This window comes from Squalius cephalus (genome assembly GCF_949319135.1).
Source record: "Squalius cephalus genome assembly, chromosome: 22".
In the NCBI taxonomy this organism is placed as follows: Eukaryota; Metazoa; Chordata; class Actinopteri; order Cypriniformes; family Leuciscidae; genus Squalius; species Squalius cephalus.
In genome coordinates this window covers 3,774,560-3,789,065 of record NC_137143.1, presented here as the reverse complement: position 1 = coordinate 3,789,065, position 14,506 = coordinate 3,774,560, and the positions used below count along the sequence as shown (strand labels likewise).

General features: G+C 38.4%; 1 protein-coding gene across 6 annotated transcripts; it reads left to right on the top strand.

Annotated features, from left to right (window-relative positions):
* Nucleotides 1-211: 211 nt before the first annotated feature.
* Nucleotides 212-14,105, top strand: hnrnpa1a (heterogeneous nuclear ribonucleoprotein A1a; the record flags this gene model as incomplete). 6 transcript variants are annotated; one of them, XR_013819735.1, is made up of 13 exons in its annotated part: nucleotides 212-331; nucleotides 953-1,075; nucleotides 1,159-1,305; nucleotides 2,231-2,441; nucleotides 2,534-2,626; nucleotides 2,772-2,831; nucleotides 8,678-8,782; nucleotides 8,884-9,045; nucleotides 10,008-10,163; nucleotides 11,101-11,170; nucleotides 13,025-13,094; nucleotides 13,179-13,288; nucleotides 13,478-14,105. XR_013819735.1 is itself a non-coding variant. In XM_079857756.1 (11 exons), 10 exons carry the CDS (start codon nucleotides 212-214, stop codon nucleotides 11,160-11,162), a joined length of 1,239 nt encoding a protein of 412 aa, XP_079713882.1. In that variant the 3' UTR covers nucleotides 11,163-11,170; nucleotides 11,600-11,869. The 6 variants fall into 6 exon arrangements, 4 of the variants coding, with proteins under 4 accessions (XP_079713882.1, XP_079713883.1, XP_079713880.1 ...); XR_013819734.1 differs by lacking the exon at nucleotides 2,772-2,831; XM_079857756.1 differs by lacking the exons at nucleotides 13,025-13,094; nucleotides 13,179-13,288; nucleotides 13,478-14,105 and adding an exon at nucleotides 11,600-11,869.
* Between the last annotated feature and the right edge of the window lie 401 nt (nucleotides 14,106-14,506).

Here is a 14,506-nt window from a genome sequence, read left to right as displayed (position 1 = left end):
AATTTAGATCAAATACTTTGGGAATAAGTGTGGAATATGTTAAAAAAAAAACTTTTAACATACTAATCATTGGTAAAGGAACACTTCTAAAGACTTTCATAAAATTTATTTTATCATAATTAAAGTTGAATTTGGTGCACATCCTATTCGCCATCCATTTTCTCACATGAAAGAAGAAAGCGAGCGTGGTCCCGCCCTTGCACATGACGTAATGACGCACCGTGACCTCACGACGTATCGACGCACAGTGACCGGGTACGCGCACGCACATTCTCTGCGAGACTGCGCGAGGTCTGCTGTCAGTCACCGGGAGACCGCCATGTCCAAAGAGGTAAAAAAAAAACCCCAAAATATTATGCTTGTAGCTTATAGATTACATTATAACTGCAAAGTTTCCTGTAGTTGTTAAAAAGCAAATTGCCGAAGAGAAGATTTATTCATTTAGAAATTAAATGTATGATTAAACGTCCGTTTCTTCGCGGCTTCGTCTCATTTCTTTGTTCGCAGCGGCGGTTCGTAACGATGCACGAGCTGAAACGCATTTCGTTTATTTCGAATTGTTCCAACCAGTCATTCTGCATTCATTTGGGCTTTATTAATACCCCTGTTTTTGTTTGTGTGCATCTATTTTACCGTCGGCGTTTTGAAAATACATGTTATTTTAGATGGCGCTTGCAGGCCGCGCGATGCGCTCGTGCACAACAGATCGAAAATATCTACACAACATCGGCAGCGCGCACAAGCAGTGGCAATTTTGATTTGAATGAATAAACAAGCTGGTTAAATTAGCGTCTTTTCTTTAAATAAACTTCTTTTACAGTGTTTATTACGATTGTGTAATTGCAAAGATACCTGATTAAATATATATACTGCTTCTGTTTGATTAGGTAAATAAACGGAGAGTTGTTTGTAGTGTTGTCATTTATTTCCTTTAATGGTTTCTCTCTCTCAGCAACAGACCCCCCGTGAGCCTGAGCAGCTCCGAAAACTCTTTATCGGGGGTCTCAGTTTCGAGACGACAGACGAGAGTCTAAGGGCCCATTTCGAGCAATGGGGAACTCTTACAGACTGTGTGGTGAGTCCATCTGCAATGCATTCACATGCTAATGAGCGAAAGCATGCACTGAAACCAGCTGGCTAACCCTTCTCTACTCGCAGGTGATGAGGGACCCCAACACAAAGAGGTCGAGGGGTTTCGGGTTTGTGACCTATAGTTCAGTCGGTGAAGTGGATGCAGCGATGGACGCTCGTCCACACAAAGTCGACGGAAGAGCTGTTGAACCCAAGAGGGCGGTTTCTAGAGAAGTAGGTTGCTAATTCTGAGAAATCTTACTCGCACAAGCAGTATTCCAGCTTATATAAAATAAAATTAAACAACATTCTGGTATTTACCACTAGAAATCTCTCCTTCTCTCTCCCTCAAATTCAAAATTGCTTTATTGGCATGACTGTACATAATACAATATTGCCAAAGCATGGAATACATTGAATAATTATAAAGACATCAAAAGAATAAAATATTATAACATAACTTAAATTTTAATGTACAAATTAAATTATTTGTACAAATTAACAGTGTAACAAATTAGAAAATGTGTTAACAATCTCTCTCTCTACACACACACACACACACATACAGTAGTGGCCAGATGTTTATTAGTTTGGATAAAACCATCCAATATGAAGAGAATAATTTAGGTTTTTTAAATATTTTAAATATGAGCGACAAACAAAAACTAAACTTGGTTAAGGTATTTATCTGACACAATTATTTGGCAAAAATGGCAAACTACAAGTTTCGTTCGACTACAAGAAAACATAGAAATACAAAGTTCACAGGAAAAACATACATTGACTACAACATCATTTTAAAAGCTATTAATATTTAATTGGTTCTCTCTTATTTTTGCATGTTCATAATTTCTTTGTATGACAGCCTGGCCAAACATTGTCGCACAATTTTGCGTTTCTTTGCGTTATAACAGCCAGCAATATGCTTAAAAAATATAATAAACTTTTTTTTTTTTCTTCAAATATTTGAAGATTTTTTGTTTTGTGAAATATACATTTTCCCAGTTTTTATAAAATCGAATTAAAAAAACACTACCACTAACAAGTTTTAAAATGCCTCTTTTTTAATTTCTTTCTTTCATATATTAATAATAATATGTTTTTATCTTACATTTGTATATGAATGATTGATGTCAGGACATAATTTCTCTGATTGCAGGACTCGTGCAAACCAGGCGCTCACTCCACAGTTAAAAAGATTTTTGTGGGTGGAATCAAAGAAGACACGGATGAGGAACACTTGCGCGAGTATTTCGGCCAGTTTGGTAAGATTGAAGAAGTGAACATCATGACCGAGAAGAACAGTGATAAGAGGAGGGGCTTCGCCTTCATAACTTTTGATGACCATGACGCCGTTGACAGGATTGTCAGTAAGTGACTGCTACGCATTTGTCAGCAGTTTTATATACAGAAATATATTTCTTTTAAAACCATCTAAAAAAAATTCCCCATTGACCCACAGTTCAGAAGTACCATACAGTGAATGGACACAACTGTGAAGTTAGGAAAGCTCTCTCCAGAGAGGAAATGAACCGAGTCTCAATGACTCCACGAGGTGAGAATTACACACTGGAAATGGTATGCCGTAAAATATACCTCTATGTACATAAAATGTACCTCATAGTCAATCATTTTAGCTGTCGCGTAGTCCTGTGATGTTTTGTTCTGACTATTAAAATCTTTCATAAAACCCATCTTAGGTGGGCGAGGGGGTGGTGGCGGCGGAAACTTTGGCAGAGGAGGTGGTGGATATGGAGGAGGTACCGTTTTGTTCTTATTTTTATTTTACCGTTGTAGTGCTCTATAGCAGAGGTTCTTGAATTCCCCCTAATATTACTTTGAGTAAACATGAAATTTAAAATACTCACACATTTTCTTAAAATACAATTGCATACATCCTCAAATATGAATAATTAGATTAGTCCTAGTGCTGTTGCAGGAAATTGCGATATCGCCATTTTTTTTTTTTTTTATATATATTTTTTTGCTATATAAATAGGTATTAAGATTTGGTCAGCAGTAGGGCTGGGTACCGAGTTCGATACTTTTTAGGTACCGACCGAATTGCCTCGATATTATCAAGTATCGAGAAATGACTTGTTGTTCGGTACCAGATTTCAATACCTAAGGGGTTAACTCGTCAACGTCAGTGCTCAAACAAATACTTATAAAATGCACAACGACACACCTAAAGTCGCTCACGCACATACACGCAAACTCTACACACACGAGACGCGCGGAACTCTCCGCGCACATACTCATATGAGAGGCGCGCGCTCACACAAACTCGCTCACATACTCAATGAGACGCGAGCACACACACACACAAACTCTCCACGCACATACATACTCCTATGAGACGTGAGCGCGCGCGCACACACACAATACCCTAAAGATGTGGAAAAGTCGATCAAAAGTGTGGGTACATTTCTCCAGGCTCGATGCCAACAGCGCGCAATGCAGTATTTGCGGTAAAATAATTGCTGCAAAGACCGGTACCACGACAGATATGATGAAGATCTTGACAGTGCACGGAATAAACATAAGAGCAGAAAGTTGCACCGTCTTCGACTGGTAAATGAAGAGATACCTTATTGATCACTCTGACAGTGTTTATATTGCAATAATGACCTACTGAATGTACACTGCCGTTCAAAAAATTGTTGGTTAGTCAGAATTGTTTTTCAGTAAGGATGCATTAAAGTGATCAAAAATGACCTTAAAACATGTGTAATGTTACAAAAGATTTCTGTTTCAAATAAATGCTATTCTTTTGAAAATTTTATTCATCAAAGAAACATGAAAAAATTTATCATAGTTTCCAAAATATTAAGCAGCACATTGTTTTCATATTTCTGAAGGATCATGTGACACTGAAGTAATGATTTTGAAAATTTAGCTTTGACATCACAGGAATAAATTACATTTTGAAATATATTCAAATAAGATTTTAAAGGGGTCATATAATGCCATTTTTGTACAAGCTAATATGATTCTTTAGGGTCTAAATTAAAAGTTTGTAATATACTTTAATTAAAAATTCTCATTAGTATTGTAAGAAAACACTAATTTTACCTGGTCAAAAACAGCTCTGTTTTCAGCACGCCGTTTCAGTGCATGTGTCTTTAAATGATAATGAGCTTTGCTCACCCCGCCCCTCTGTTCTGTGCGCACACCGTATCTAACACAATAACCACGTGTTATTCGTTATAAACGTGTGATTATGAATTATATTGAGAACGTCGTACATAGAAAACATGCCGTAATGTACCCTGAGTGTAAACCTTAGACGCATTCATTGTGAAGCCTGCAGCAAGGTTAGCAAATTTCGCAAAGATTAATATAAATACTAATATAAAGGTTAATAAAACATTACACTCACATCTTCTGGAGGTTCAGCAGTAACACGTTGGTACCGATCCGTTTTTTCTCGTTTGTAAAGCTGTCTGGTGTGAAATGATTCGCGTAAACATGAAAGCATGGAGGATCGTGGGGAATCCCCGTGAGGGAATCCCCGCGTCAATCCTTTGGGCATATCGCTTCAAAAACAAAACTCAGCCACTGCATCTTCAACGGCTCAGATTTAGGAACATCCAAATGACTGCTGTGTTCCTTATTACATCTAAGAACAGAACACCACAATCGCTTAGACGCCATTCTACTCCAGCATATCAACAATGGCGGACTACTATGACGACGGCTGTCACAGCTTGCTCAGGGCGGGTCTTGTGTTGAAACACGGCTGTCAATCACAATCGCGGGAGGGGCGTACGATCTTATGACGTCACAATATCGAACGGCTTGATTTCATAGATGGTCAAACATATATGGAGATTAAAACAAAACCACTGGATGGATTTTAATCATGATAGGATGGTTGTGTACAGGCACTGCCAACAGACATTTCAGTGCAATCAACTTGTAAAAGTGCATGTACCATTATATGACCCCTTTAAATTGTAATACTATTTCACAATGTTACAAGTTTTACTGTATTTTTGATCAAACAAATTCAGCTTTGGTGAGCATGAGCTCTTTATAAAAAAAAAAATGTTGTTCCTTTGTGCACTGGCTAAGGAGCATGAGTCAAACTGAAAAAATAAAACCAAAGTTTTTCTGAGGTAATGTGTTATGTAATCTTGTTAAAATGGATTTCATAAAATTGGTATCGGAAAAAGTATCGTTCAGGAACCGGTATCGAAATCAAGGTATCGGTATCGAAATTTTTGGAACGATACCCAGCCCTAGTCAGCAGGCACGAAAATGGAGAGTCAAAAACAAAACAGGCTTTATTAATATTCCAATCACTCTGAATGAACACTAAGCAAAATAATGCAAAGCATACAATGCATGAACGAGAACTGACCAATAACGGCTGAAACTCTGGTCTATATAAACAGGAGTAGAACAAAGGAAAGTAAACTAGACATATGTGAAACTAATACATAACTATAGCAACGAACTAGTCTAGCTATCACCAGACCAAGCTCAGTCTTTTAAGATTGAACATTAGCCTGGAGAGTCTGCTCTGTAGTTTCTTCTGCACAAGAGGCGTGATCAACGGGCAGAGCTCAAATGACTCTGTACACAACTGGATAGTCCTTCAACCAATCAGACCAACGATCCGGGTGACGTTAGCCTGGGAAAACCCAGACAACTTCCGTCAAATTCAGATTTGCTCGAGAAGTAGTCTGGCAAAGAGCTCATTCAAGCCCATTTCCATGGCCTAGAAATCGCGGCACCAATCAGAAACGTTGGGGCGGGCTTTACACAATGGCGATCGCTCTGATTGGTTTTTGGTCTATCCAATTGCGCCCAGAGGCATTTGAGCGACGTCCGTTCAACTTTTAAATGCATTATTATATTCAAATTGCAAACACATGAGGACAGTCTCCATGAAAGACCCACTGGCAGATGAACGTGCTACTACATTTCTCTCCGAAACGGTAGGAAATTAAATTAGATTTAATAGAGGATTTTAACTGTGACAAGATGATTGACAGGGCAGTTTAAGTGACAGGATGCACGCGACAGATCCGTCCGATAAAGATGACGAAGTAGTATGTCCCAAAGCTTGCCTACTTTTTTGCTACACATTCAAAAGTAAATACCTTTTCTTCACAAAAAGAGTACATACTTTTATGGCGTAGTGTAACTTAGGCGAATTGGGATGCAGCATATGGCTTTACATGATGCCGATCGCTCTGATTGGTTTTAGGTCTATCCAACTGCGCCCAGAGGCATTTGAGCGACGTCTGTTGGTGACGCCCCTTTGGAAATGATTTGTCTATGGAGCTTTGCCAGACCGTAACTCAGTTACTACTGAGAATGGTCTGGTTTTAACCAGGCTAGGGTGACGTACTTTGCAGCAAAAACTCAGGAAACGTGTCAACAAACATGTTGGTTTGGAGCATTGATCAGCGGTTTGCAGAAGCAGCGATGGCATCCAGTGAGTTTTGCAGGTTGTGCAAAAAAACACATGAAAGTGAGTGGTATTTACACACACTCCAGCGATTTGTTTGCTAAACTAAAGAAGCCATTGAGCATCGTCAAGAGATTAAAATGAGTTGGATTGGATTAAACCGCCAATATGGTCAGGTGGATAAGCCGGTTTGTGATTGGTCCCAGCAGAGTAACGAAAGCAGGATAGAAGAATGTACAGGTTTCCAGCCTGAGCTTCAAGACGAAATCAAATCGCCGACAGATCGGACTGGGTTTACCCAGTCTAGCAACGAATGAGAACATAATCAGAAACCAAAGGAAGCTAAACTAAACAGAGCGGGGGAACAGAACAGAATGTCAAATTAAGGGTCCGCATAACAGAACAGAGACATTAAGCTTGTTGGACTATTGTTTATTTAACAGTTCGTTCCGATCCTCAAATCTGACTGGACGAGAGGCTTTCTAAGGGTGCTTTTACATCTGTTGTTCGGTTCATTTGGTCCGGGCCAAGGGCAAAAAATTATTCATTGTAGCATTTTTCAGTCTTTTTGGTTCCTTTTCACACTGATTGTTCTGGTCCGAATCAGTTGACGAGTTGGTGAAACGAACCAAAATGCAGTCACGTGACAACATCCACATCACTCGTTTGTCAGATGTGTCTTTGAACGTATTTCCTAAACTGCTCTTCGATTGGTCAGAATTAACGTGCGGGAAATTCCAACGGATCTCCTGGAAGTAATCAAAGAGAGGATGAAAAGCCTGCAGAAAACACACGGCTTTTGTAAGTCATACTATGGAGGGACGACTGCGCGGGCTGATTGCATCATATACTACATTGTTTGTATACACCACTTTAGGCAAACTATACATTTTTGTGAATGAAACGTGGATGCTGGAAAATAATGTTTTAATGCACTACAAATGGCGAAGGTGCATCGCAAGTCACTTCAGGAGGAAGCATGCATTCATTTTGCTTAAAGGATAATTCCGGTATTTAGCACTTTGAGTCTCTTTTCTGGTTTGTTTTGGATGAACTAGAGTGGTGGACACAGAAATGTTGACGATGGGTCCTGTCTCGACTTTTTGACTGGTTTAGAATCGCCTTTGACCGCTTCAGAGTGGCTGGCTACGGGCATGCACGAACATGTCCTTAAAACAATCCTTAACGTTCGTTTTCAAAACTGTGCAACTCACCGAGTGGTTAGTGGTGTTCGTTGGTGATTAAAAACAAATATATCGGCATAATGTATGATTTCAATCCGTGTTATTTGCTATAGTGGAACTATTTTTTCAGATACCTCACAACCGCGTATAAACTTCCGCTCGATATTTGACTCTGAAGCGCAGTAATATCAACGAGCAATGAGTCCTCCAACAGAAATCAATGGGATTTTACAAAATGCCAAATAAAACACGACAGAAACTGTATTTCGCTACGCTACTTGTTTTTAAACAACGAACACCACTAACCACTCGGCGAGTTGCACAGTTTTGAAAACGAACGTTAAGGGTTGTTTTAAGGACATGTTCGTGCATGCCCGTAGCCAGCCACTCTGAAGCGGTCAAAGGCGATTCTAAACCAGTCAAAAAGTCGAGACAAGACCCATCGTCCACCACTCTAGTTCATCCAAAACGAACCAGAAAAGAGACTCAAAGTGCTAAATACCGGAATTATCCTTTAACTGTGACATGCTCATCTTCTGAAAATATTACCAACGTTACATCAGGTAATGTTATGCCTTTTGTTTAAAGCAACACCAAAGATTCTTTTGTACCTTAAAATAATGTTTCCAAAATCGTTTCAGTGGTTCATCAACAGGGTGAATGGCACTTCTGTTTTGCGCATTGCATTCAATACATATACATAAAGTGTAAAACAAGGGCATCGCTTTATGAAAAAAAGAAAAAACGTGAACATCGCGGTTTGCTTGCACTCCTCTGCACTTGGCTTGTCAGTATCACGGTTTTACAATATTGCGGTTATCGCGACAACCCCAATTAGTCCTTCATTTAACGTTTTGAAAATCCATATTTCATGGAATAATTGGAAAAGGTTATTCGGGTTGTAAGGACAAATCCGATGGTACTCTGACCCACCTGCATGAGAACTACTGGTCTACGGTGTTTTTTGAGTTTTTCATTTTGAGATGTTTTTCATTTGTAGGTGGATATGGAGGAGGAGGAGGTGGTGGTGGCGGTGGAGGAGGAAGAGGAGGAGGAGGTGGTTATGGTGGAAATGATGGTGGATATAATGGCTACGGAGGGAATGGTAAATCAATAGGCTTTAAAACATGTGATTCTCATTACACTTGACTGTTAAACAGTGTTTCCATAATAATGTATAATTTATATCTCCCTTCTGTTTATCAGGCGGCTATGGTGGAGGCGGGCCGAATTATGGTGGTGGAAACCGTGGTTATGGAGGCGGTGGTGGTGGTGGAGGCGGTTATGGAAACCAAGGTGGAGGATACGGAGGCGGCGGCGGATATGATAACTACAACAATGGTGGTGGAGGAGGCAACTTTGGTGGAGGTCAGTTATCTTGTCAGCACTTCATCACGTTCCCATTTATGTTTTCTTTGGTTTACTTGGAAACTCTTTGTTTTAACCATCTGGTGCTCTTCATAAAGTTTTACTTTTTTTTTTAAAACTTTGTAAAGGTTTTGGCACTTTTAATGTGTGAACACACACAAAAAAAATAATGGACAAGATTCGAAAAGTTTAAATGGTCCTGAAAAAAAGTCACACTTGTGCTCCTCATGGGTCAAAAATTAGCGCATTGGAAATGAATGGGAGACGAATTCCATCTAGTGAAAACTTTTGGTACTGCGGCCAAACAAAATCTTACTGAAAGCTAATTTTGAGATATCAAACTTAAAATTTGGACCACAGCTTTAGATTTATGGCTTTGAGTAAAATGTGTTTTTGAAAATATGTATTTCATATAAAAATTGAAAACTGTATTTTTGTGCATTTTTTTCATAACAATAAATGTAAAATTCTGTAACTTTTTTAAGTTCACTTTTTTAAAACTTTTTTTTTCACTTCAGCAATAATCTGCCAAGTGTCGTCTTTAAAAAGAGCAAACTTAAGTCTGATCTTAAAAGCATTCAAGTTTTACAACAGTTTAAGTTGGAATTTTTTTTTTTACAGGTCTATGCTCAAAAAGCCAATACATTTAGCTTATTTTAGTAATTTAGTTCCATAAAATCTTCTAAAAGTACAAGATAAAAAAAAAAAAAAAAAAATGTATCGAACTAGAATGTAGTAGATTCATTTCATTGGTCATTTTTGACCAAAGGCGAAGAGCACAAGTAAGTCATAAAAGTTAAGTTAAAGTAAGTTAAAATGTTAATACTTAGTACACACTGTAAAAATATTTGTGTGTGTATATATATATATATATATATATATATATATATATATATATATATATATATATATATATATGTATATATCAAAAAAGATTTCATAAGATCACTGTATTTTCACAGGTAACTTCGGAGGTGGAGGCGGCAGTGACTATAATGACTTTGGCAACTACAACAACCAATCTTCCTCTAACTACGGCCCGATGAAGGGGGGAAACTACGGTGGTGGTGGTGGTGGAAGGAGCGGTGGTGGTGGCGGCGGCGGCGGCCCGTATGGTGGTGAGTGAATATTGCAGTGTGGATAGTATTATTACATTATATTTCAATTCAAACTGTTGCACTAACTCCGTGTCTTAACCAGATGCGATAAAATTCCAGCGACAAGCAATTTGTCTGTCTACACCAGATGTGACGCATCTACAGGACATGACAAAATCAGTCATAAATCACAGCCAATCAGAAGAGCGTGTGGGCGGAGCTCTTTCTGCAAACGCACTGCACTCGCACACAAACAAATTCATAAATGTTTCACCTTTTTCGCATTATTAAAAATACATACTGATTGACTGAAACAATCTTTGTCATAGAATACACTTTTTTTTGTTTAAACATTCTTGTTTCCTTAAATTTATTTTCAATATCTGGGTTGAATTATCCATTGTCGGTTTGAGTATGGCTATAAAGGTCACACAAAATGATAGTCACTTAATGTTTAAAGAATTTAATCAGTGCCTGAGATTATCATTGTCATACTTTGTATGTTGTTGTTCCAGCAGGGACGTCGCAGAAATACAAACCATTTCTAAAAGAGAATCGCCTGTTGCTCTTTGCATATTGCCGTTGCAGCTAGTTGGGACAAAAGTCTGATTAAACCGGAAAAGATACCTTTTATCACGTGTTGCATATGGTTAGGACACGGTTTAAAGGCCCGTTCAAACCAAGAACTATAAGTAAATTAGTGTCCACACCAGCGGCCGATATCGTTCTGTTATTTCGTTTGTTCGAGCTCTTTACAGCAGGATGGATTCTGATTGGCTGTCAGTGTTTTTATTGGTCATTAGCAGGATAAAAATCGTCCTGAAAGTGATTCCAACGATATTCCGTTCCTCTATGCCGTTATCGTTACAGCTGTGGTGTGGACTTTTATCAAAAGCAGCAATTATGGAACTATTATGACTGAACTTTTGTCATAGCTCGATCATGCTTCTTTTCATAGGTGGTTATGGAGGAGGCTCCAGTGGTGGTTATGGAGGCAGCTCTGGCGGGCGAAGGTTTTAAATTCCAGGGTAAGAATTGCCCCGCTTATGCAAAAAGGGCTCTGAAGTTTCCCATTAGTTTGTTTTAGCTCATCCATGTCCAAACATCTCATAAGATGCGTAACCTATGCAAATGTTAGCCCCTAATCACTCTTCAATTGGTCGGTAAATGAGTAAAACCCATTGAGTTTTCAGTGCAGGGGATCCAGCAGCAAACCTTCAAATCTTGTTAAGCTAAGATCCAGTATCACAAGACGAATGTTGATTTTGAGTTGCTCTCCAAACCTTCTGGCTGCAGCACATGCAAACTCATCCTCATTGTCCTAACAATGCAGTCTTAGCTGACCTGAAGGTTTGCTTCTGTGCTACTACTACTCATTCCCCTCCAGTTCAGCTCTTGATAAAGACAAAGCAAGGTTGCAAAGTGTAACTGAATTTATGTTCCGTATTGTCCAACAGGCCACAGTACTTAGAGGAGAGCCAGAGAGAGATGACAGGGAAAGGAGAGAAGCAAGCAGGTTTACACCTAGATCTGCCCAGCCAAGCAGCGTGGTGGCAATATTAACGTCTGCCACGCGAAGAGAACGTGTTCAATAGGGGAGGAAAATCATGTGGGAATGGGGTTGGGGGTCTTGAAAGTGTAAAAAAAGAAGAAAAAAAGTAACGTTTCAAAAGTACTCTTGTCCTTGAAGACACTTACTAGTTTGTAGTTTTCCCTATTTTTTATTTTATTTTTTTTGGTCTATGAAGTGCAAAGCATTCCAATGAGGTTTTATGCAGGGTTTAATTGTTGTTGGCTTTTCTCTTGAACCAGTAGGGTGTCTGTCTTTTGCTTTTCTTTTTTTTTTTCTTCTTTTTTTAAAATGTAAACAGTCACCAATCAAGATTAAATAAACCGCTCCAGTTTTTTTATTTAATTGCATTCGTCAGTGTTTTGATTTGGTAAATGATGTTCTTCAGTACTCGCCCAGTTGCATGATTGTGTTTCACGCAACGGACCCACAGCGTATTCTGATGCCGTTGGGTATTTCAGTGTTTTGTAGCTTTTAAGTCACATTGAAAACTATAAGCCTTGCTTGCTGACTAATTAATAAAATGCTGGTTTCGTTTCAACTTCCATGTGAAATAGCAGTAATCAGATTGCGTACATTAACAAATATAGCTTAATCAGCTTGCTCATTTTACTTTTAGCACACGTTCTAGTCTTTTTGTATTGTGCAACATATGGGTAGCACGTAGTTCATCCTTTGGACAAACTATTCTTCGTACGAGATCCTGTGGTGAATGAAATCCGTAAGAGGATTTTTAGCGACTCTGAATTGCCACCCGAAAGCAATCTCGCACGTAAACGGTCAGAAGTGCCAGCAAAGGAGGAAGGAGCCAGCTTAAAGTCTAGCCAAAGAGAAGAGACTGTTGAGAAGCGCTTCATCGAAGAGAGGCTAGCCGTTGGGATGAGCCAGCTGAGAGGCTAGCTTATTGGGATCGCCAGCAAGTCTTATTGAGAACAGATGATTGCTGTTGTAAGACTAGCGAGAAACAGCTACCAAAGTAAGGTGTTTAACATGCCAGACTGGTAGGTAAGAGGAGAATTTTAGTTTTCTTTCATGTGAATGATTTGTGCTCATCAAAATGAGGTAACAGTGTAAAGATTTTGTTGCTTGGTTGTTTTCGTGGTTGTGGTGAAAACATGACTGCCGAACTGTCACAGTGACCACATTTTCAACTGTGTCTTAAGTAAGGTTCGGTATCTAAATTTTATGTTCTAAAAGTAGTCTTTTGTGTCAGTGGTGCATGAGACACTTATGATCTTCAGTCTGTGCTTGGCTACATGTCTTTTTGTTTGTCTCCTTGTTTGGGTTTTAAGTCGATTCCTTCTTTTTCCAGGGATATAAACTGGTGGATTTTATACCTGTGACACAGTTACAGCAAATGCAAATGGCCGGTGATCTTGAAGGTGAGTTCATTTCATTGGATTTATCATCGTTTGGTTCGTTATCTATAGTTGTTTTTCAAATTATTCTTGTCTTTACCCCTCTAGGTTAGTTAAAGAGTGTCGCAAACAGCAACTGCACAAACATTTTAACATTCATTCCTATTATGAAACTGCTGTTTTACCCACGTTTGCAGATGGACAGAATATTTGAAACGGTAAGCTATCTTTTGACTCGATGAGTGCTGCAAGTATTTATTTTAAACAAATGAATACATTCTGTGTGGGAATTTTCCATGCATAAGAATGTTTAATGCCAGGCAATAACAAGTAAATAATTTAGTTTAAGCATTCCAATTTGTGTTTTTGGCACTTTTGACAAGTTTTTCTCTTCTTTTCCCCCTCAGGTTATCAAATCATGGAACCAAACAATAGCTGCAGGACAGCATTAGAAAAAATTTGTTTTTTAATTGTTACTTTAAATTGTACAATTTTTTAATGTCTTTTAATAAAAGTTAACATTACGGCGTGGAATGTTGAATTTATTAATGCAGTATAATAAATGTTTCAGTATATGTTTGCATGCCAACTAAGATTAAAAGCATACCATCTGGTTGCACTTTATTTTTCATTACATGCACTTTCAACGCACTTATAGTGTATTTAACCACAAAAGTACTGAGTTGTCCCAGAAATGTGAACAATATTATACATTTCGAATAAAGAAAAATTAACTGTTTCAAATCAAACAATCTTGAAAGAAATTCAAAATGAGACCAATATAATAGTATTTCCTGCATTTGAATTCAATGCTCAACTTCATTAGTTAAATCACTGGCACAACTTGCTCTGAAGCATTTAAAATCTCTGCCATGTTCGGGAAGCTTTCATGGCCAACTGTTTTATTAAGAAACCAATTTTACTTGCCATGTTATAAAAAAATTAACTTTGACATGTATTTACTTTTTATATTACTTCTTAATTTCTCTGGTAAGTGCATATACTGTAAAATAAAGCACAACCCATTTATCAATGATAGACATGTTAGTTTTAATCGAATGTTCAGATTTGTTAATGCATCACAGAATTTGGCAGAAGCTTTATGAATTCAGATAGAATAATGTATGTTAGGCTACACATGGTATGAGCTTCTCTGTACCATGAGAGGTGGAAGTAGAGAAGAATATTCTCCGGGTCATTAACTCAAGAATGCCATCATGGTGGTTAGAGGCCTCGAGTTTTTACAAAGCCTTTTCTGTTTCTTCTGCCCTGTTGGGTGAGAAATTAGACCAAATCTAGATGGGGCAAAACAGCCGCCTGGACAGACACATTTTCAGCGGGACGAATGAATTTTTCATTCCTCTAGGTTTTCCCCTATGGTTTGTGTTTCTGTCTAGCCCTCCACTGAAACTAAACCTGATTCCTCATCTGGGAAT